Source organism: Aulonocara stuartgranti (assembly GCF_965226115.1).
Source record: "Aulonocara stuartgranti genome assembly, chromosome: 10".
Lineage (NCBI taxonomy): Eukaryota > Metazoa > Chordata > Actinopteri > Cichliformes > Cichlidae > Aulonocara > Aulonocara stuartgranti.
This window is the reverse complement of record NC_138946.1, coordinates 5,487,787-5,508,625: the sequence shown is the minus strand read 5'-3', so window position 1 is coordinate 5,508,625 and position 20,839 is coordinate 5,487,787. Positions and strand designations below refer to the sequence as shown.

Genomic DNA, 20,839 nt, shown 5'->3' with positions numbered 1-20,839 from the left:
CCTCGCGATAATCATTCCGTCTGCCGGAAATCCCCCCTTCCACTTTTGATTGACAAGCTGTGCCCCGCTGACCCCAGCTCGGTTCACGTGTAAATATTTCATCGTCTGGTGTTTGCGCTCTTTAGTTCCCGTTCAGGACTGTTTATTCTTTAATTAACGGAGGTGTGAGTGGGTTTTCTTGCGCGATCAGGAACATGATGTCCACTAGTACAGCCACAGAGTAAGTGAAGCATGATTAATTGATTTATTCATTGCTACGAACGAGGATAAGGGTGAGGTAGAGGAATTCCTGCACGCCCGTAATCTCAACTGAATCTCCCTGTCTCTGAACCAGCCCTCCCTCTCTGCCAGCTGACCGGGCAACTGAAATCGTCACCCAAGCCCAAATATTGCTTTTCATATCCACACTTGCTGTTTGTGATTAGTAGGTTATATGCTGCATGAAAATAATAACCTGAAAAAACACATGGTCTCCTTGCTCAGCCGTTTTACTTTGAAAGATCTGCAGCACTGTTACAAAGATGTGTTGGTAGTTTAGGATGAAATGCTGTCTGGGGACAAATGTAAGCCTCCACAGTGCGGCTACGGGTGTCATGAAGGCACTGATATGCTTTAAACAGTTTTCCTGGCGCACAGGCTCAAATTCTGCATTTAAGCATTAGCAATCCAGGAATCATTAGATCACCGTGACTCTGAAACCCACGTTTGCAAAGTTAATTGATGCAGGCATCAATAACCACGTTATTCCTGGTGGTCTCGTGACAACTTCATGTCACCGAACCCACATTTTTCTTGCAGGTATCGATTTTTAGATGTTTCTACGAAGATTTTTTTAGCAGTGAAACCACAAACCGTCCTTGCCAGCGAGCCAAGCACGCTTGGAGGCGTGGCTAAAGACGACTATGTTCACGTGGTTGGTGGAGACGTCCAGGGGGAGGGAGTTAGGATCCTCCAATGAGGAAGAGCCTGGGAGGCAGTGGTCCAATATAGGCGCTGGAGGCAAGGAGCATCTTTATTATAGAAGTCGTTTACAGGAGGCAGAAGATCCGCAGGTGTCCCGGAGTTACCTCTGATTGTCACGTTCTGTATATTTTTTTTTTACTGAGTCTGACTACATCTACAAAAACCCGATAAAGAAAAAAATTTTTTTTTTCCAAGTTATCTGCACGTGGCAGGCACGTTTTCTTCCTCTCAGAGGCGTTTCTTTTGAGAAAAACCATCAAAACGGAGTGGAACGAGGAAGACGGACAGCGACCCTCCCTCACTTCTGCAATCATGATGTCGATGAACAGCAAGCAGCCTTTCAGTATGCACCCCATCCTGCACGAACCCAAATACACTCCTCTGCACTCCAGCTCCGAGGCCATCCGCAGAGCCTGCCTTCCCACACCGTCGGTGAGTCCAGAATTCACTCGTGACTTCCCGCAGCTCTTACAAAACTTCCAGTCCCCTCTGACAATGTAGAAAACGTCTTTAGTTTATTCTTGATTTCTATTCATGTAATGCAATATAAAATTATTTAATTTAATAAAACAACATAATAATAACAGCCCCACATTCTGGCAGCTAAAGTCTTTCTACTTTGAGACCAGGATATGCGTCTTGTATGGACGGTGGAGTGAGGATAAAGTTCAATATTATAGCATCGAATGACAGCGCTCGATGAAATGTGAAACGAAACCCGTGTAAAGAGAGTGGAGACAGTGATATAACAGGTCAAACCGGGGAGTACTAGCAGCACAAAAACAAAATAAAACAAAACAAAAAAACCAAGCCAACCGTGGTGCCCGCAGACGCAAAAAATGCGCCTCTGCCGAAGCCAGATCTGGTGTTTTGAGAAAGTGTGAGGGATTCTGTTTCAAACGAACGACGATAAAAGATGAAGGAGGGAGAGGACGAATGAAAAGCCTGCGTGGAATCTCCGAGCGCGTGTTATCTCATATTGTCCCATTCATATTCAAACTCACAGCCGTTTCATTTCATTGTCCGCAGAAATTATTCAGGAGATCGTAAATATTAATTTTAAATGAATATCCTTCCACGCTGACACACTTTCGAGGCACCGGGCACATCCAGCTGTGTCCACGTCGAGGTCGACTGCGTTTGTTTTGAGAGCTAATGAAACAAAGTCCAGTTCACCTTGCGCGCATAAAATTTTCGTCTTTTGTAATGTTGTGACATTTGCTTATATACTGTAAATAATGCACAGATACATTTAACTGATTAATATTGCAGTTTAAATGTTAACCTGGAAAAGCAGAAAAGTATTTGTGAAACAGTCCAAATTCTGAAAAATATCAGGGGGTTACCATAGAAAAGTTTCCACAGATTTGTCATTTTATTTAATAGTTTGCACTTCATGAATTGTTATTTTAACGTTTAAATAAATGTGATGTAATTAGCTGGAGTCGAGGTGGATGCTTTGACGAAGCTGTCAGGTTTTGTTGCTGAGAAGCTTTCCTCTAACCGGCCTCCCTCTACTCCCCTCGCAGCTCCAGGGCAACATCTTCGCCGGCTTTGATGAGACGCTGCTGCAGAGAGCCGAGGCTCTGGCCGCCGTGGACATCGTGGCACAGAAAAGTCACCCGTTCAAGCCAGACGCCACCTACCACACCATGACCACAATGACCAGCATGACCTGCACCCCGACCTCCTCCTCCGCACACCTGCACCACCCTTCGGTGCTCACCTCCCACCATCACCCGGCGCATCACCAGCCGGCGCAGGGCCTGGAGGGCGACCTGCTGGACCACCTCACGCCCGGTATTTCTCTCGGAGGAATGCCCGGCTCAGACGTCTGTTCCACGGCCTCGCACACGGCTCACGCCCACATGTCGGCCATCAACCACATGCAGCACCACCACCACCACCACCCGCAATCCATGAACATGCACCCCCACGGACTGGGATCCCACGCTTCCCTGGGGACCGCCGGCGCAGACGCGGAGCCTGATCCCCGGGAGTTGGAGTCTTTTGCGGAAAGGTTCAAACAAAGGCGGATCAAACTTGGGGTGACTCAGGCGGACGTGGGGGCTGCCCTGGCCAACCTTAAGATCCCCGGGGTCGGGTGTCTTAGCCAGAGCACCATCTGCAGGTTCGAGTCCCTGACGCTGTCGCACAACAACATGGTTGCCCTGAAGCCGATCCTGGAGGCCTGGCTGGAGGAGGCCGAGCGGGCACAGAGGGAGAAGATGACCAAGCCGGAGCTCTTTAACGGGGGGGACAAAAAAAGGAAACGCACTTCTATCGCTGCACCCGAGAAGCGCTCTCTGGAGGCTTATTTCGCCGTGCAGCCGAGGCCCTCATCCGAGAAGATCGCCGCAATCGCCGAGAAACTGGACCTGAAAAAGAACGTGGTCCGGGTTTGGTTTTGCAATCAGAGGCAAAAGCAGAAACGAATGAAGTTTTCTGCGACGCACTAAGGCCAGCGAAGCCGCGGGTCTCTGCCCCGTTTCCAAAAAGACAAACCAGAGACAAGCTGCTGCTGCTGCACCACACTGTCAGAAAAATACAAGGTACACCGTCGTGCCTTTATTACCTGGGCAGATCCTGTCTGACAGCCACCCGGGCCCCATAGGTGCGCGCTCAATAAGAAAACAGTCATCTCACAGATCATATAGGTGCTCATCAAAGTGTTACAGCAGACTACGGTCATTGAAAAAAAAAATCTCATCAAATGGTTTTTGCTTTACATAATTAATAAATGGTATGGCATTGAAAATGCTACTTGTTTATTTTACAGAAGAAAAATCACGTTTTCTGACTAAAGAATGGACGAAATGCGCGTATGTGTGTGTGTGCATGCGTGATTTTTCTTCGTTACAGTGGAGCAGAATCCACAGCCGTGTGTCTGCAGATATGGAAACGACTTCACACAAAGTATTCAGCGCAAAGAAAGCGCTCGACGGGGTCTTTCAGTATTTTAGATACACATTTAGGTTTGGATGTGAGACAGCTGGTGACTTGTTCTGTCAGTATAAACCCGGACGTGTTCTAATAAATTCAGCCTCATCCATCCAGAAAAAAAACGAAGTGGATACAACGGTGTACCTTTTTTATTCTGACAGTGGAGACGGAGCATGGGGACTGGGAGAGAAAATAAAATTAACAAAAAAGACTGAGACCCTGTCCAAAAACTCGAGACTCTTAAATCTTTATGCTTCTCCACAAGAGGAGCCCATTGCTCCCTTGAGATGTGGGAGAAAGTGATCAGCATCGTAGGGGGAAAGAGGAGGGAACAATGCTCCGTCCCGTTCATTCACAAGGCAATTATTGTACAAAAAATTAAGAATAAAAATGACGGGAATCGAGGAATAATTATTATTATCCTCATTAGCCGGAATAGCTTTTTATATTTATCAGTGTACATATTTGTGAATATATTGCACCTCTGTGTGTGTCGGGGGAAAAAAGCTCATTTAAATGTATTGATTTTTTTCGCTGTCTTTTCTCCCAGGTGTTTGTTTCTTTACGAAATTCAAGAGGTTTTGGAGACGAGATCCGACCAAACGCGTTAAAAGCGTCCTTTGGTCTGTGGCTAATTTGTGAGGCGCAGTAACTCCTGTAATCCGTTGCATGGTTTACTCGTAAAATAAAAGGGGGGAGGAGAAGGAGGACATGGGTGTTTTCTTTGTGGCTCCAGAAGTATGGAAACAATCCGCCCCCCCAAAGTGAATGCATTGCAATAAGAAGAAACACACACACACACACGAACACGCGCACGAGTACACACATTCACACGGTATAGCTGTGTGTCTACCTCATTACGCAAGTGTTGGCACGTTTATGGTGATTTAAAAACACACACACACATATAAACAACAACAAAAAAAAACTCTAGTAGGATAAAAAAAATTGGTTTGATTTTAATGTGATTTTCTTTTATTATTTTCTTTGTTCCTCTGCCACTGGGTTGATGGTGAATTAGGCCTAGAAGACTCACTGATGTGTAAACCTGTTGTATGTTCAAGTTCACTGCAATGATGCTCTGACAATCAAATTAATATTGTTATTATTCAGAAGTGGTTGATCCCCCCTCTTTGTGTCCTCATGAATTATTATTATTATTATTATTCGTGCACTGACACCTTTGTGGAGAGCACTTTGTACAGTAGACATTCTGATGAAGGGAACTGTCGGCCTTATTTATACATATTTTGTCAACGCTTCTGAGAAAACGTCATTTAATTATTTATTTATTTTTTGCTTGTTTGTTTTATTTTTTTCTCTTTGCATTTCCGTATTTATTTGAATTTAATTTATTTTGGAGAAGAAGAAGAAAAAAACATATTTCATATGTGAAAGTGTGTTTTAAATGTGTCTGTGTAAGCGACAGAAGCTGAAATAAACCGTGCACGTTTTACTTGAACTTCTGAAAGCCTTTCTTTTGGGGATTTGAAAAAGACGGTGAGCAGGATTTTGTCTCTCAACCCAATCAGAAAAACTACTGATTCCATTTTTAGCGAGCATCACACCCCCTGAGAATAGATTTTGGTGATTTTTTAATTGTGCGTTTGAAGCAAAATATCTGATTATCTTCGTCACACCACGCCAGGGTTTGTGTTCGTTGATAGAGGTGTTTAAAAAAGATAGATTTAATGGATCTGTGTAATGCGAGCTCGGGACAGCAGTCTGTCTGTGTTTCTGTTTCTTGGATACAGTCCGTGTGTTTGCGCCGAGAGGCGAGCAGCTGCTGCTCTGAAACAGGAGAAGCCTGGAGGTGAGGGAGGTCCGTCTAAAAGCTGCTTCCCAGCGATGATGAATAGGATTTGATACTTGAGTGACTCTAATATTGATCAACTTTGCTGGGTATGAAGACTGCACGGCTCTATCGCATAAAGGACCGCGCAGACAGGCCCCTCATCTGATGCTTTTAGTCCTATCAGACGTTTCTCTCCGAGTAAAAAAATGCAAAGAAAACTAAGAGAATTGAAAAGTCTGCTTCTTAAAGTCAGAAAACTTTAAAAACAGAAAAAAAAATCAACGAGAACTAAAAAAAGAAAACAGAACTAAATGAAATATCTCTTAACTGTCACAACTTGTGAGAAGCTGATTATTGTCCCTGATGGTATGAAAGAAACTTAAAACATGCCCGATAATTAAAAAGAAAAGATTCTACAAATATTAGTCAGCTGATTTTTAGCTTTGCTTTCGTGAATTCAATTTCCCAAGATGCAGATTTAGATGTAAAGTGAAATTATTGGCAACAATACATTTTAGCAGGCAAAATGTTGCATGCATTTATTCATAACATATGGATCTTTATCTTCGTCGAACTGAACAAAAATTAACGAGTTTAAAACGACTGACCCCACATTTGCACAGTTTTAGAAAATAAAGTCCTCACCATAAATATATAATTACTAATGATACACTTTTCTTTTATAAGAACAAAAATGGCAGGTGTTTGAAAGTATATATATTAGGGGGGAAAAGAAATCCACTGTGCGTTAATGATACAGCGTGACAGCAGAAATGTGAATGTTCCAATTAAAATGCCAAATTTAGTGCAGGTACTCATATCATCAGCATTTATAGTAAGAACTATATTTACTCTTCTGGATAAAGATTGAAAAGAAAAATATTATTTCCATTTTAAAGGAGTGTTATTAGAAGAAAACATTTAAAATAGACAGTCGAATTGTGATTAAAAAAATATTTTATTATAAACCGTATTTGGAAAAATATGAGAAAAAACAGCATGTTTTTTTTAAATTAACTGTAAAATTATTAAGAATAATAACAGTCTAATATGTTTCATTTATAATTATAGGCAGTGCTTCCCAGAATACTCATGGGCGTCATTCACAATATAAATTAAGTGAAATCACAGATACAAAAGCACTGAAATAGTTCTGAAATAAACCAGAATGCAGTAAATATTGTTCACAGAATACCTAATACAGCAAAACCAGTAATTTACCTGGAAAAAAGCCTATAAATCTGCTACATGTGCACAGCCCCAATCTTCATTGTGTTCTCATAAAGCACAGCATGACTAGAACCACAAAAACTCTGTAAGCATAAGATTGTATGCGCGACTGCATATTAATCTGAAAACATAAAAAAAATTCAGTGAGTTAAAATCTAAATTTGCATGAAATCCTCTCTCTGTGTGTCTGTGTTTATATTATTTCCCCCTGTCCTCTGATCAGCAGGTGGTTTGGGTCTGCAAATGCGTTATTAATGAATAATAAATATCAGCTGTTATGATACTATTGATTTTGGAGCGTGTTTGTTAAGAAGCTGCTTTTCTCTGTTGTACAACAGCATCTCGGGCCCGATCCCCTCGGAGCAACCCAATCCAGGACTTTAAAGCTGCAGGATCTTAACCCAGGGCTTGGGGACCCCTGGGGGCCCCTCAGTGGAGAAATCCAGTGGGTCACCAGAAAAATGAAAAACAGATAGTTTATGACTGGATATAAAAATATCACACTTTTGATCTAATCCGAAGTGTGATAATGCAAGAATTTCATCACCCTGGGTTCTAATGAAAAGTTTTATGTCTTTGAGGTCCTGAACTTATTTCAGAAACATGGATTATAAATGTGCAAAGAAACAGTGATACCTTGAAGTTGCAGTATTTTAGATTGATTTTCCTTCTTTTATAAGGAACAGACGTGCACATTACACAGCATGCCTACTTACTGCTGCATCAAGTCACATCTTCTGTCACAGAAATCTACCCTGCTGGAGGAAAACAGGAATACTGCATAAAGTCCTAAAAGCTAAAAACAATTTTTTTTTTCATATTTGCAGGTTTGCTCTGTTTGCATTTTCAAACTGTTTAACTTTACTTACTGTATATTGGCTGCAACAGAAAACATAAATTTTAGTATGTTTACTGCTACCATTTGAATGTTGTCAAAGCATCTGAAGTGTTTCACCAGAATATTGACGTATCATCCCTGTATTTTAAGTTCAGAAGGAGAAAAATCAACTTCTGTATTGTGCATTTGTCAATATTTATAGATATTCTTTGCCTACCAGACAGTGGCTGGCATGTTGGTCTATAACAAAGAATGTAGTACATGGTCTCATCAAAGTTTAATCGTCAAGCGGCTCTCCAGTTGAGGCCTATAAATTATATATAATTGACCGTGTAATCAATGTGAACAGTGTATCAAGTTTTCCTGAGACAAAGCGACGAAATTATACACGCAGAACAAAAATTACAAGCTTTAATATTATTAGAATAACCTTATATAGTCCATTAGAGACAGGGAACCAGGGATGTGTTGTTTAAGGTGACTTAATTTCTTTTAATTTTTTCCCTATTTAATGTTTATTTCTTTGAATCACTAAAATATTCATATATTATAGCATGTCTAGCCTTTTGTTTTGACCAGCCTTCACAACATTACACCATATGTTTGCGTGATAAAGAGTACTTCGGGGAGATGTTACTGCAGAATGTATGAAGGTTCATTTAACATCTACGGTATTGTAAAATTTACTGGATGGAAAAAAGCTCTGTGGTGTTTTGAAAGAGAAATTTAAAGGATGCTGAGATTTGGAGAAATCTGTGGTGCTTTTTTAGGAGCTTAGTCTAAGCATGCAAGCTGGAGAGCACCTGTGCAGTCTAAAATAGTTGTTTTAATAATTCAAAACTACAGCAAAATGACTGTGTTTTCCTCTATTGGCTGCTGTTTTCCATGTGATCTGTCCTCCTCCAGACTCCACCCTGGATGCTGTTGTTGTTTTGGATGAGCGGATAAAAGCGCTTTTCCCAGGACAGCCGTAGTTAATTGTTTGATTTAAATAATTAAGAAATGCGAGGCCTCATTTTCCTGCGCTGTTTCCCTGTGTCAGATCCAAACAAGAGCAAATCAGACTGCAGCTTTCTTTCTGCACGAACCAGCAGAGGGCTGATGCAGGTGCACGCACACACACACACACACACACATGCACACACATTGGCTCTCTTCTTCTCTCACCCTAAAAACTTTAGGCAGCCAGTTCGCTTATCTATGAAGGTTACGGATGGGAATTGTCACAATGTACAGTTTCTCTGGTGTCTGGTTAACGGTCACATCAATAAGCAAACACACTTTTATTGTTGGACTCAAATATACACAAAGTGCCCCACTACTAAGCCAACACCTCAGTAGGAAATATGCAGTCATCAATAGCCAGTATTTTTATTTTGAACATTTATCATGTTTATTATATTATCTCTAAACAGGTAACTGCATATGAATATGAGGACTAGGCAGGCGGCAGACTTTCTGGTACTACATGTTTTATGTGTTTACGTTTTTAGTTGACATGGAGTACAGTTTAAATTCACCAAAGTAAGTAAGCAATCCATTTGGAGAGAAAAGATTACCCAGAATGCAATTTAGAAATCAATTGTTGCCTAACAACAATTTATATATCTTCATTCAGAAACAACGGCAAAGTCTAAAAGTGGACACTTGGTAATACCTGCTACATGCACACATGCAAAATCTGCACCAGAAGCAAAGTTCACAGGCTGTTTAGCAGAAACATGTACACAATTAAAGGACCTCTATTGGCTTCTCTTCACTGCTTCTCTTTTAAACTCAGAATCAAATTTCCACTCTCTGCCACAGCATATCTTTTGGCCTGTCTCCTTCCCCTCACCTCCAACTGGTCCCAGTAAGGTCTTTACCTTACAATGTAAAGAGCTTTGAGGTGACTGTTCGTGCGATTTGGCGCTATATAAATAAAATTGAATTGAACTTTATTAAAACCACTCGGTTAGAAAAATATGCTGGGAAAAAGAAACAAAGGGATGACATTTTTTAGGACAGGAGAGGGTGCGTTTCGTATTTGGTCCTCATGTGAGACCCTTGTATATCTACCAATCTTTTCATCCAGTTGTTGTGTTGTCTTTTGTTTTCCCACTTCGTACAGAAGGTGCACTAACAAGTTGAGCTGATTTATTCCAAGCAGTCATTTCTGTCTGGATTATGGCTTTAGCAGTTAGAATTACCTCTCCCACTGAGACTCTGACAACACCCATTTGCAAGTGCAACAGCACATGCTGAATAAATAAACACAATTTAATACATCCGCAGTGATTATAACAGGTCTGGACCACGCTCCAGTGCAGTATGCTGTGGTGCAGTATAGTGACTAACAGTCCACCCAGTACATCTGAGCAGAAGTTCTGCTCCAGTGAAATGTTTGCTCAAGCAACATATGTAGTGACAAATTGTATTTTTAATGTATTTTGATAGTTCTCTATTCTGAATAATTCATTGATTGGTCAACTTTGTCATGTTTTCCTACATAACTTAAGAGAACTGAAGCCTAAAGACTATAGTTAAGTTGCACTGCTGGAGACGTGAAAATCCAGAAGATAAAGAAACCCATCATTGTTTTGGGTTTTGAGGTTCTCAAAATCGTGCATAGATTAAAAAAGATGCACTGATTAAAGTCTAACACAAATGAACCAAGAAAATCATGCTGGAAATTGCTATTTACACCTGATAACACCTCTCATTCACTTTGAATAGGCTGCATGTTCCGACATGTTTATGTAGTTTGCAAAAAATGGTGCCAACTCCAATAAGTTGTAATCAAATGAGAAATACATAAACACAAAAAAGATTTCTTAAAATGCAGTTAACTGTTTTCACTCTGACATGCTCAAATGGCAGCAAGCTGCAATATTATTATTATTTTCTATCTCTTGCAAACACAAAACCCTAAATTATCAGATGTGATATCAGTAGTTCACAGATGAAAATAGTGAAACTACTTAAAAAATAGTCTTATAAGGTTCAACACTGAAGGTGGCGCTCGTGTGGTCCCAGCTGTTGGTATATGAAAGGCAGGGCATCCCGTGAAAATATCAGCAGTCAGTCAACACAGATAGGCAGACAATCATTTATGCTTACATTCACACCTACAGCCAATTTAGAATCACCAGTTAGCCTAACATGCATGTGTTTGGGCACCGTGCCCTGAGAGACACAGGATTTAGATAGCAGATTAAAACATCACCCCAGTCACTGTAATGTACTGTAAATATTTACAAAGTAAAACTGAATATAAATTCATATATTTTATAATAAACTTGAAAAATGCAAGAAAGCTGCTTTTGGTAAGATGCTTTCTAAAAATTTGATTTAAATGTTTGTTTTGCCCAGTCTCTCAGGCAGGAGATTTTTTGAACAAAACGTGTCTGAGTATTTCAAAAGTTGTCACCAAAAAATCCCTTTTGTGGCAACAGTGTGATTTATGCCTATGAAAAAAGTAACAAAATCTAAACATGGAAGGAGTGAGCTGACTGAAGTCTATGACTTGCGAACCACAGGTAATCCAGCAATTTGTATCATCAAGCATCCACCCTGACCTCTCCCATACAGCCTATTAATGAGGTCATTCTTCCTGGATTAGAATAAACACATGTGCAACATCACTTAATCCAAGCAGAAACTGTTTCCAGTGGCAAAGTGGTTCATTCATTACTAGTGATTTGAGTTTTACTCTGACTGAAACGTTTACTCTCAGACATTCATGAAGAGTTTCTCATGTCTGAATTTGTCTCTTGTTATTCGCAGATGGCCCAGCGGTGTCTATACCAAGCAGCAGATATTAATTTGGACAAATCTACTGAATCTGCTTCTTCTAGTCTCTCTTGTGAGCTCTCTGACACAGTTTTATGCAACAAAATTTCCAGGTGATTTGCAAATAAAACTACATTTGCTTTAAATACGGGTCTCAATGCAACAGCACTTGAAAATATGCAACCCAGTCTCATTCAGCACCAGGGGAAGTAATAAACATCAAGACCACTGGAAAGTGGTCCATTCTGTTTACGGTCCCCCGCCAGCACACGATAGACCGAGCACACAAGCCGCCCAGGAGGGATGGCAATCTATATGAATAAGCTGTAGATGCAGTTAATTCCACTCTCTTCCAGATTACTCCATCCACTCCTCTCTGGCTTGTGTTTTCCATGAAGCGAGGAAGTGCATTTTCATAAATAGACCTTGGCCGAGCGCTGCGGCGATAAAATTTTAATGAAGCTCAGAGTCTTGAGTGCAGCGCCGGGGCCTTGGAGAATCAGCGCTCTGTTACATTACTATGGCTTTCTCTCTCGCTCTCTTTCTCTTTCTTCATCACACACACACACACAAACACTATAATGCAAACATAGCTGCTGACACACACACACACACACACGCAGTCCTGTTGCAGTGGTGCATGGGGCAGCCAGCTGCATATTGACGGCACCAGACTGAGGGGGGGGGGGGGGGGTTGTGATGTGTGTGTGTGTGTGTGCGCGTGTATGTGTTAGGGATTAAGAAGAACTAAATGTGTGTGTCTGTGTGTGGGTGCGGTGGGGGTTGTTGTTGGGGAGGCAGTGGAGCTCTAATTTGTTTGGGTTTTTTGGTCATAGTATTATTTATTGTATCTTGAGGGGGGTTGAACCCTGTTAGCGTTTCATTATGGAGATTAAAACTAAGTTCATGCTGACAGCCAGCTAAACACACACACACACGCACACACGCACACACACACACACACACCAGGCTTCTGCCCACGGATACACTGGAAGTGACTTTCATTTTGGGGGGAGGTACCACCGTCTCTCTCTCAAACACACACACACACACACACATAAAGTCATGTTGTCGACTAATAGTTTGCCTCACTTCATGTCACTTTATGTTGGATAAAGCTGGATAATAGGCTGCAAATAAAACATAAATGAAAAAAGCACCAATCTTGCACTATCCCTCTCATCCTCCTTCTCTAGGAACCCCACAGGAAGGTCAAAGGTCAGACTGGTATAACACCTGTGTAGGGCAGCTTCTTGCTAGACAACGATAAAACAGAAAGAACAAACAACAAATAGAATTCCTAAAACACTTTCCTGGGAAATTAAAGTTTCCCAGAAGGGTTTGGATGGGTGAATGTGATGGGGAGGTGGTTGCATGTGGGAGAAGAATAAGGATCCGTGACGACAATATGTAAATGAGGCGCTAATTAAAACATGGCGGCCATAATTAGGAACATTGTATAACTAATCAGGCCTAATGAGCATCGGGGGCGGGCAAGGCCGTGATCAAACGACCGAGTTATGAGGCTTAATGGGCGGAGAGGAGGCTGACAGTCCCCCGTTCACCCAGCACAAACGCCACCGTGATTACTTTTTATTGTTGAGATAATAATGAGAAGCAGGAGGGGGCGGGGGGCTCACCGGGTTCTGGTGGTAACTGTGCAGAAGCTGTGGATTCAAAGCATTATCATTAGTAGAGGTGTTGGGATTATTAGGACTATCGATTATGTATGATCGGATGTGTATACAAAACTGTTTCAGAATCTGCTGAATAAATTCCAGACGCGATGAAAAATGCAATGGCATGAATTATGAAAACCATAACAATATCATAGCAGCGATATCAATATTTACACAACAGGAATCCCAGATCTTAGGAAACCGTTTTCAGCCCTCCGAAAAGGAAGAAAAACAAGAGTGGGGCAGGTATATTTTAAAGGCCCAATAATAATAGTAATAATAACAGTAACAATAATAATAATAATAATAATAAAGAGCATTATTTCCTGTCTTATTTTTTGTTAATTATGCATATATGGCTTTATTTAGTATGTCAGGAAAACACCGCGAAGTCAGTCAGGAGAGAGCGCGCACCAATGATTTCGTCCGAATATGAAACTTTAACTCCTGTTATGAGCGCGCTCCGTGTCTCGTTTGTGTCAAGCTTCACTTTAAATACGCGATTTAAATTCTTATCAATAATGTAGCGCGCGCCCTCCATTTAAATATTCATTTCTCTCGCTTAGTCTCAGTTTATTCGGACAGTATCGTCTCTGCGTAAAGCTAACAGGAGTCACACTCACCGTGCAAATTAAAAATAAATAAATAAACAAGTAAAGAAAAATAAAAGAAGTCGCTCCTCTGCAGCCCTTTCATCTCTCACTCCCAACCTATAACCGCATCTTTTTTTAATGCCTGCGAGACGGCGGTGCATGGAGGGCCTCCGCGACGTGAGCGCGCAAATACACGTGCACGTCGCACTACTATCAAAAACACACAAACTGGCTATAAGGTGCATTATAAAGCGCGAGGACACCTGGGCCCTGTGCTTCGTACGTCGCTTACTACATCCAAGATCAAATGAAACATCCAAGACCAAACCATCGCGCTAACCGTGAGCGCGCTAATCCGGTTCCCCGAACACACCTGCTGTTGACGATTAGTACAGCTGGACGCAGTAATGTGAGATCACTGGGTGTCGTAAAAGGGGCTACGCATCGATAGTAGAAACATTGATCGGCAACCCTCTGATTGGTCGGCGAAAATGTCGACGGAGCGCGCTCGGCTCGGTATTTTTCGGCAGCAGAGCAAGAACTCTTGAGTGAGGGATTTCAGGAGTTTCAGAGTTTAATCAGAACGCAAGGGAACACTGCAAAGGCTGCAAAAGCAAGGAGCGAGGGCTGGCAGGAAGTTGCTGACAAATTAAACTCGTAAGTAATTTAATAATAACAATAATAATGGAGTGGGTTGATATAGCGCTTTTCAAGGCACCCAAAGCGCTTTACAATGCCACTATTCAGTCACTCTCACATTCACACACTGGTGGAGGCAGCTACGGTTGTAGCCACAGCTGCCCTGGGGCAGACTGACAGAAGCCAGGCTGCCATATCGCGCCATCGGCCCCTCTGGCCAACACCAGTAGGCGGTAGGGTAGATTTATTATATTACACTATATTATCCAATATTATATTACATTATATTATAATATGTTATATTTTATCCTCTTTCACATTAGAGCCACGACAGGACCCACTAGAACATGGGAACAGGTAAAAGTGAAATATAAGAATATTCTACAGAATGGTAATATTTATCACTTATATTGCTTTTAGTCTCTTGGAAAGAGACCCTGGAATACTCTGTTTGTTTGTTCATAACAGCAACCAAGAAAAGGGCAGAGCAACAAAAGACAGGTGGTGGTCCTGCACCCCCTCGTCAACAAGTTGGTTAAGTAAATAATACCCTCACGGGAAAATCGATATCTCTCAATGAGCACACTGTCGCGCTGAGCTAAAGGATCCTGTCTGTCCCGCAATATACGCTGAATTCTGAGGACTCTCCTTATCAATCTTGCACCTTCCGCAATGGGTGGCTCGCGTATACGGACAGGACATGGCTGCGACAGACTTCCCAAATCCACCTTCACTTTTATAGCCGTGGTCTCTCATCTTGATTACACGAAGTAATTTACAATTACTACTCTGAAATATGAATTACATCTGTAATAATCACATACATGTAATAGAATGTTAATAGTACATTTCCCTTTTTTAGGAAATGACCTGTGTGAAATCAATAAATGGATCAGGTGCTGCATTGTCTTTAGTTACATTGATGTTATTTATTTATGGTGAAACAGTGGTGGAATATCGCTGTTGCTTTCGTATGAATGACGCGGGCATACCTGCGTGGCCGCGATCTAATCCTGTTTACATAAAGTAAACCTGCTCCCCAGCAGGTTTACGCTTACGGCTCTGTTGCTATGACAGCAAGTCCCGGATGGGCTTCGGGGAACCGAACGATCCAGGATCACGCGAAATCGTCAACAATCTCATCCAGCTAACTCACTTAGCGCGGTACGAAGAACAGGCCCCTGAGCAGATATAAGATAAGAATACACCTTCATCCATTACTGAGCAGCGCGTGGGCCGTGGGTGGTTTTTTTTCCCTACAGTCACTAACATGCAGTGCTGTAATCCACATATATTGCCTAAATATTAACGTAATCATTATTACATATCACGTGGCTGATTCAGGCTGAGTAGGCCTACAGAAAACGAGGTTTTAAAAATATCTACCACTAAAGTTATCGCTATTCATGCTCGCGGTTTCTTTGTGAAATAATATATTTTCCCATGTCAAGCTCATCGCCCTTTTACAGCCAGACTGCCAGACATTTCCTGCCTCGCTCTCTCTATCTCACCCAGCCGAATTATTTATAGAGCAGCTCTCACCAGTTTCTGGCCGGTGCTCATCATCGCCACATCAATACACAAAATAAGAATCAGCGGTGAAAGTTAATCACAGAGCCCGCGGGCCTGCCGGCTGCGGAACCAGCCGACTACATCTGCCCATCAAACCGGAAATATTTTCATGCACCGTGTCAGAACCGGTGGCACGCGGCCCTGAGGAGTGCAGCTTCAAATCTGGCAGTTTGGTCTTTGAAGGTCGTAGATCATGCGCACAAAACGCGTATTTCTTTTATTTTAATCACATCAATTTGGTGCCAAAATGAAATAAAAGTGTCTAAAAGTTTATTTTCTTGTTCTTGTTCTGTCTGATTTCCAAAGCCATCCAGCAGAACCCCTCCAACATGCCATTCTGAAAACCGACTGGAAGAAACAAGATATAAATACAAACTTCCACTTAATTCAGAGAATATGTTCAAAGAGACGCACTGGTATGGGCTTCTCTAATCATGTCTCATCAATAATGCATTTTAAAACTGACAGGATGCCCGAAACGCAGAGCTGCTACAACATGAAGCCCCGCTTCTCGCACGGACACCGGCTAAACTTCAGCGTTTAGTTTCAGTACAATTTTAATGAAATTAAATTTATTGACGGCGGTGGAGAAGAGAATTCGGGTTTAGGCTGGATGAAAAACCCAAATGCTGCAAAACGGAATCAAACCCAAATTGTTGCAGCATATTAAATCAAAACCTGAAGTTTGCAGATGTATCTAAGGCAATATAATATAATACATGATCTGGAAATAATTTAAAAACACAGTGGGTAATAACAAAGAGCCTATATGATATTAAAAGCAATGTAAATAAATACACGATGTTAATCATCTCTTATTAAAAAGTGTAAACGTTAAAGAATGGAACCAAGGCCTCCGTGCATTACACATAATTACAGACAGATAACGGCAACACTGTGCTGCTGCACTATGGATAGCATGCATAATTAAGATGCACAGTAAACAAAGTATGTATACCAGTGATGAGCGTGTTGCTCAAACGGTTTAAAGAAAAATCTAAGTCATTTTAAATTCCGCATTTCCGGGAAATAAAATAATGTTTCTCAAGCCCAGAAAACACACATTTAAAGATGTTTTTGCTCTTCTTTGTGAGGCTGTTTTAATCCCTCATTCCTCACTCCAGAGTACCGCTGGACCTCTGCATTTTCAGCATAAGCACTACATACCAATATAAGAAGGGGGGAAATGCTAAACAGGCTGGATGAAAAACTCAGAATTGGGCTGCGAGGCCACTTTGATTAAAAAGCGAACTCATCTTCCCAGCAGTCCCTTTCAAATGCAACAAACTTGACAGAAACAAACAGAGAAACCAATAATTGGTGTGTGAGGAGGCTAGATTGGCTGCATGGATATGAGGGTGTGTATGGTTGGTTAGGGCTTGTGTTAGGGGATTTGCTCCTTGTGGACCGAGTTGCTTTATTTCTCTGCCCTATATATCTGTCCGCCTTCCCTCTCTCTCTCTCTTTTCCTCCCCGCTCTGGAGGCTGCTACTGCTCCTGCTTCTGCGGCTGAAGGGATGTATGAAGCGCTACTTTCTTGTCTAGGTGATGAATAATGCAGGGCTCGGAGGCCAGCAAGTTTCCAGTTAAATACCAATTTGCTTAACCAGTGTTTCCAGCCTCTACCATCTCCACTCAGTAAAGCAGGGAGCAGGACTGGCCTTTGGAAGTTGAAGAATCTACCTCCAAGTCCAGAGGAGCATGGCTCTGCTGTCTTGCCAGTGGCCACGTTCGGGTCACTCCTTGTTAAATAAAGTGCAAATCTCAAAGTGGGAGCTACAATACATTTGATACTGAGTTTTGAAAGTATTAAAATATTTCACGATACAATGTAGTCCTTTAGATATCAGTGAAATATGACTGTTGAATGATGGAGGTAACAACTTACACCTTTATTATCTTTATGGACATTTTAGCTTTAATTTATCTCACACTATTCTGAGCATGCCTCAGACCATCTCCATCCTGAGCAGAGCTCTGATTATCCACGAATAGCGAAAATACCAACATAATGCAGATGTAGCACATTTGATATTTATATTTCCTACCTAATATGATTCATTTCCAAAACATGAACTTCCAGTGAAATGTTTCTTCTTGCTTAAAATTCCAAGTTAATCCAAATGCTGGAGTAGTATCAAGCTGTGCATAAGTATATCAACTGAAGCACCTTTCTCACAAAGTTTTTCACAGTAAATATCAGTACATACAACTCAAATATTAAATTATATCAAAGACTTATTAATAACATACAGTTTCTACAAGGTTATTAACTCTTGGATAACGTTTGTAATCGGCTCGACGTGTTTTCAGTTTTTTTTTTAAATATGTTTTGGCTTTATTTGTCTGTCTTAATTTTTATGTAAAGGTCCAGATCACCTTCAAGCTGTCACACTAGTGAAACAGAAATATTCTGAGGACACACTTGTCACATATAGAGATGGGGTTTCAGAGTGCAGTCCAGGTAAACTGTTTTTTAATAACTAATTTTATATATTTTTTACTTAATAATTTGTAAAATAACCAGTTTGCGTGGTTTGACTGGACGAATACAGACAAATATTTCTTACTCATGATTTTTGGAACAATTTAATAGAGCTAGGAAAATAATTAATCGAGATGAGACGGATTGTCTCTGTGTGAACTGTGTTGCTCTCTCTTACAGACAATCTGGTTACTCATTATAGAAAGTTGTTTAATAGGGAGGCCTCTTCAGGTCATGTGACCTCAGCTATGTGGATCAAACAGATGCCATTACAGGGAGCACATGGACTGTGGGCAGGTCGACCCTCTGTGAACAAGCAGCAGGAGCCTGGACGTCAGGTTGAACGTCAAGTGGAGTCCCCGCTGAGTCCTGAGCAGCTCAACTTCCTTCTGGCTGAGAATTCAAGCTGGAGTGCAGCTCCATGCCATGCGTAATGACTGCCTCCCACCTCGTGTCATCCTGTCCCCCCCACCTACGCCCCACCTTCCCTCCTCTTTTGTAACCAGCTCACTGAGGAGGGATGCAGTGCAGAATCAGTCCTCCTCCCCACCAACCCTGGAAAAAGTAAACACTGCTTCGTCGATCCCTCGCCAATTGTTATTCATAGAGCAGATAAATATTTAATCCCATCTAAGGATACCTTTTGTTAACAGAATTACCGTACAAGCCTTGCAGCCCATAAATTCCCTCAATGAATTCAAATTCTGTTGTATGAATTCAGTCGTAGGGCTGGTAAGAACGTGTTCAACGACGACGTTCGGAGGGAGAGGAGAAGCGAGAAGGAGAGGATGAGGGAGAAGATGAAGACAAAGATAGAGAACAAAATTGAAGGAGAAGCCGATGAGGAGCAACATGTCAACAGGAAGGCACGAGATGGAGAATAAGTCAAATTATAAGGAACTTAGTCTCACAAAAATATGTGAATCACTGTACGGTCAACTCATTTCGTGGTTGTGGTGTTGCACTACATGTTAGAAATCTGTGGCAGCACTGCAAACGACACACAATTTCCCTGATTTCCTGCTGAGTAGCAGAATAAAGATGCACAAGTTGCAATTCTGACCAACTGATTCATGCAAACTTGTCATCATTTCATAAAGGCCTTTTACAACTAGCCTGTTTATTAGAGTTGAGCAAGAAAATGAAGGAAGACAGTTTGTGGAAAAGGCTGCAGGAGGAGTTTGTTAAGTTTAAGAGGAGAGGAGTACAGAGAAGAGTAATGAGGTGAGGTCGAGGGGATCATACACTGATGGAAAAGTTGTTTCAGACTGAGTTGGAGATGGAAATACAAGCAGATTCACAGGAAGAGGAGGAGCATGGACGAGGATGGGTAAGAGATAAAATAAGGTGGGTACAAGTGTTGGGAAAAAAGGATGACATGGAACAGAAAAAGCAAAATGGATGAGAAGTTTTAAAAAAGTTGATTGTTAAGTCTAATTGTTGAATGTTGTCATTGTGCTTCTTAAATTTGTAAACTCTTAGTTAAATCTATAGGATCAAGACATTCCTTTGTCTCTGACCACCTCTCCAGCCACTCTGTGCTGGGGGAGGATTATTGTAGACACATCCCTTGTGAAGATTCTGTTTGATGTTTGATAAGCGTCCTGGCCTTTGTATGGCTTCACTGTGTTGTGCATGGTGAACCAATACAGGAATTGAACCATATATTGGGTGTGGGGGAGATTACCATTTTATGACTAACCATTGGGGGATTTTACGGTGGGAGGTGCTTGTGTTGTATTGTGTATTGTAACAGTTGTCAATAAATAGCTGCCAGCGAGCTGCTCTTTGAAGGACTTTGGGCTGGAGACAGGTTAGGAGTGTGAGCTCCAAGAGCTGGTTCTTGACCAATGACTTCCCTTGCTAGTGGGTTGAAGATGTTCTGTTATGTCTTGTTTTCTTCATGACGAATAAGTCTCTAAACTAGCGGGGCTTGTGGAAACACAGACCCAACATTGATGACAAAAGAGAGGTGACGAGAGCATCACAGGAGGTGAGGTGGAAGAAATAGCTTGAGAGGTGAAAAAAAGAGAGTAAAGGGGCAACAACCAAAAGGAAGATAAAAGAGATGCTGTAGACAAGATGACAAAAAGGGGAGCCAGTAGAGTAGAAATGAAATATCTAGATGAGTTGGAAAAAGCAGAAAACACAAAAGATAAGGAAGAAGAAAAGAATACGAGAAAAGAGAGAAAACTAAGAACAAGAGCAGGAAAAGCAGGAAGAGGAGGTGCTGGGGTGGATTTAGACAGAGGCACAGCAGGTCCAATTGATCTGGAGCATCAAAATCCACTCGCTTTTGCCCTCTTGTATTCCTTTTGAGCCATAAATTAT

General features: G+C 41.5%; 2 protein-coding genes across 2 annotated transcripts; both read left to right on the top strand.

The window, feature by feature from the left end:
• The first annotated feature begins 1,009 nt into the window (after window positions 1-1,009).
• Window positions 1,010-4,572, top strand: pou4f4 (POU class 4 homeobox 4). Its single transcript, XM_082548440.1, has 2 exons — window positions 1,010-1,395; window positions 2,493-4,572. The coding sequence occupies exons 1-2, from the start codon at window positions 1,276-1,278 to the stop codon at window positions 3,420-3,422; spliced, it is 1,050 nt and encodes a 349-aa protein (XP_082404566.1). The 5' UTR covers window positions 1,010-1,275; the 3' UTR covers window positions 3,423-4,572.
• A 10,212-nt stretch (window positions 4,573-14,784) lies between these two features.
• On the top strand, window positions 14,785-20,275 carry LOC309715000 (uncharacterized protein). The gene is made up of 3 exons (XM_082547766.1): window positions 14,785-14,808; window positions 18,392-18,487; window positions 18,689-20,275. Exons 1-3 carry the CDS (start codon window positions 14,799-14,801, stop codon window positions 18,940-18,942), a joined length of 360 nt encoding a protein of 119 aa, XP_082403892.1. The 5' UTR covers window positions 14,785-14,798; the 3' UTR covers window positions 18,943-20,275.
• Window positions 20,276-20,839: the final 564 nt, after the last annotated feature.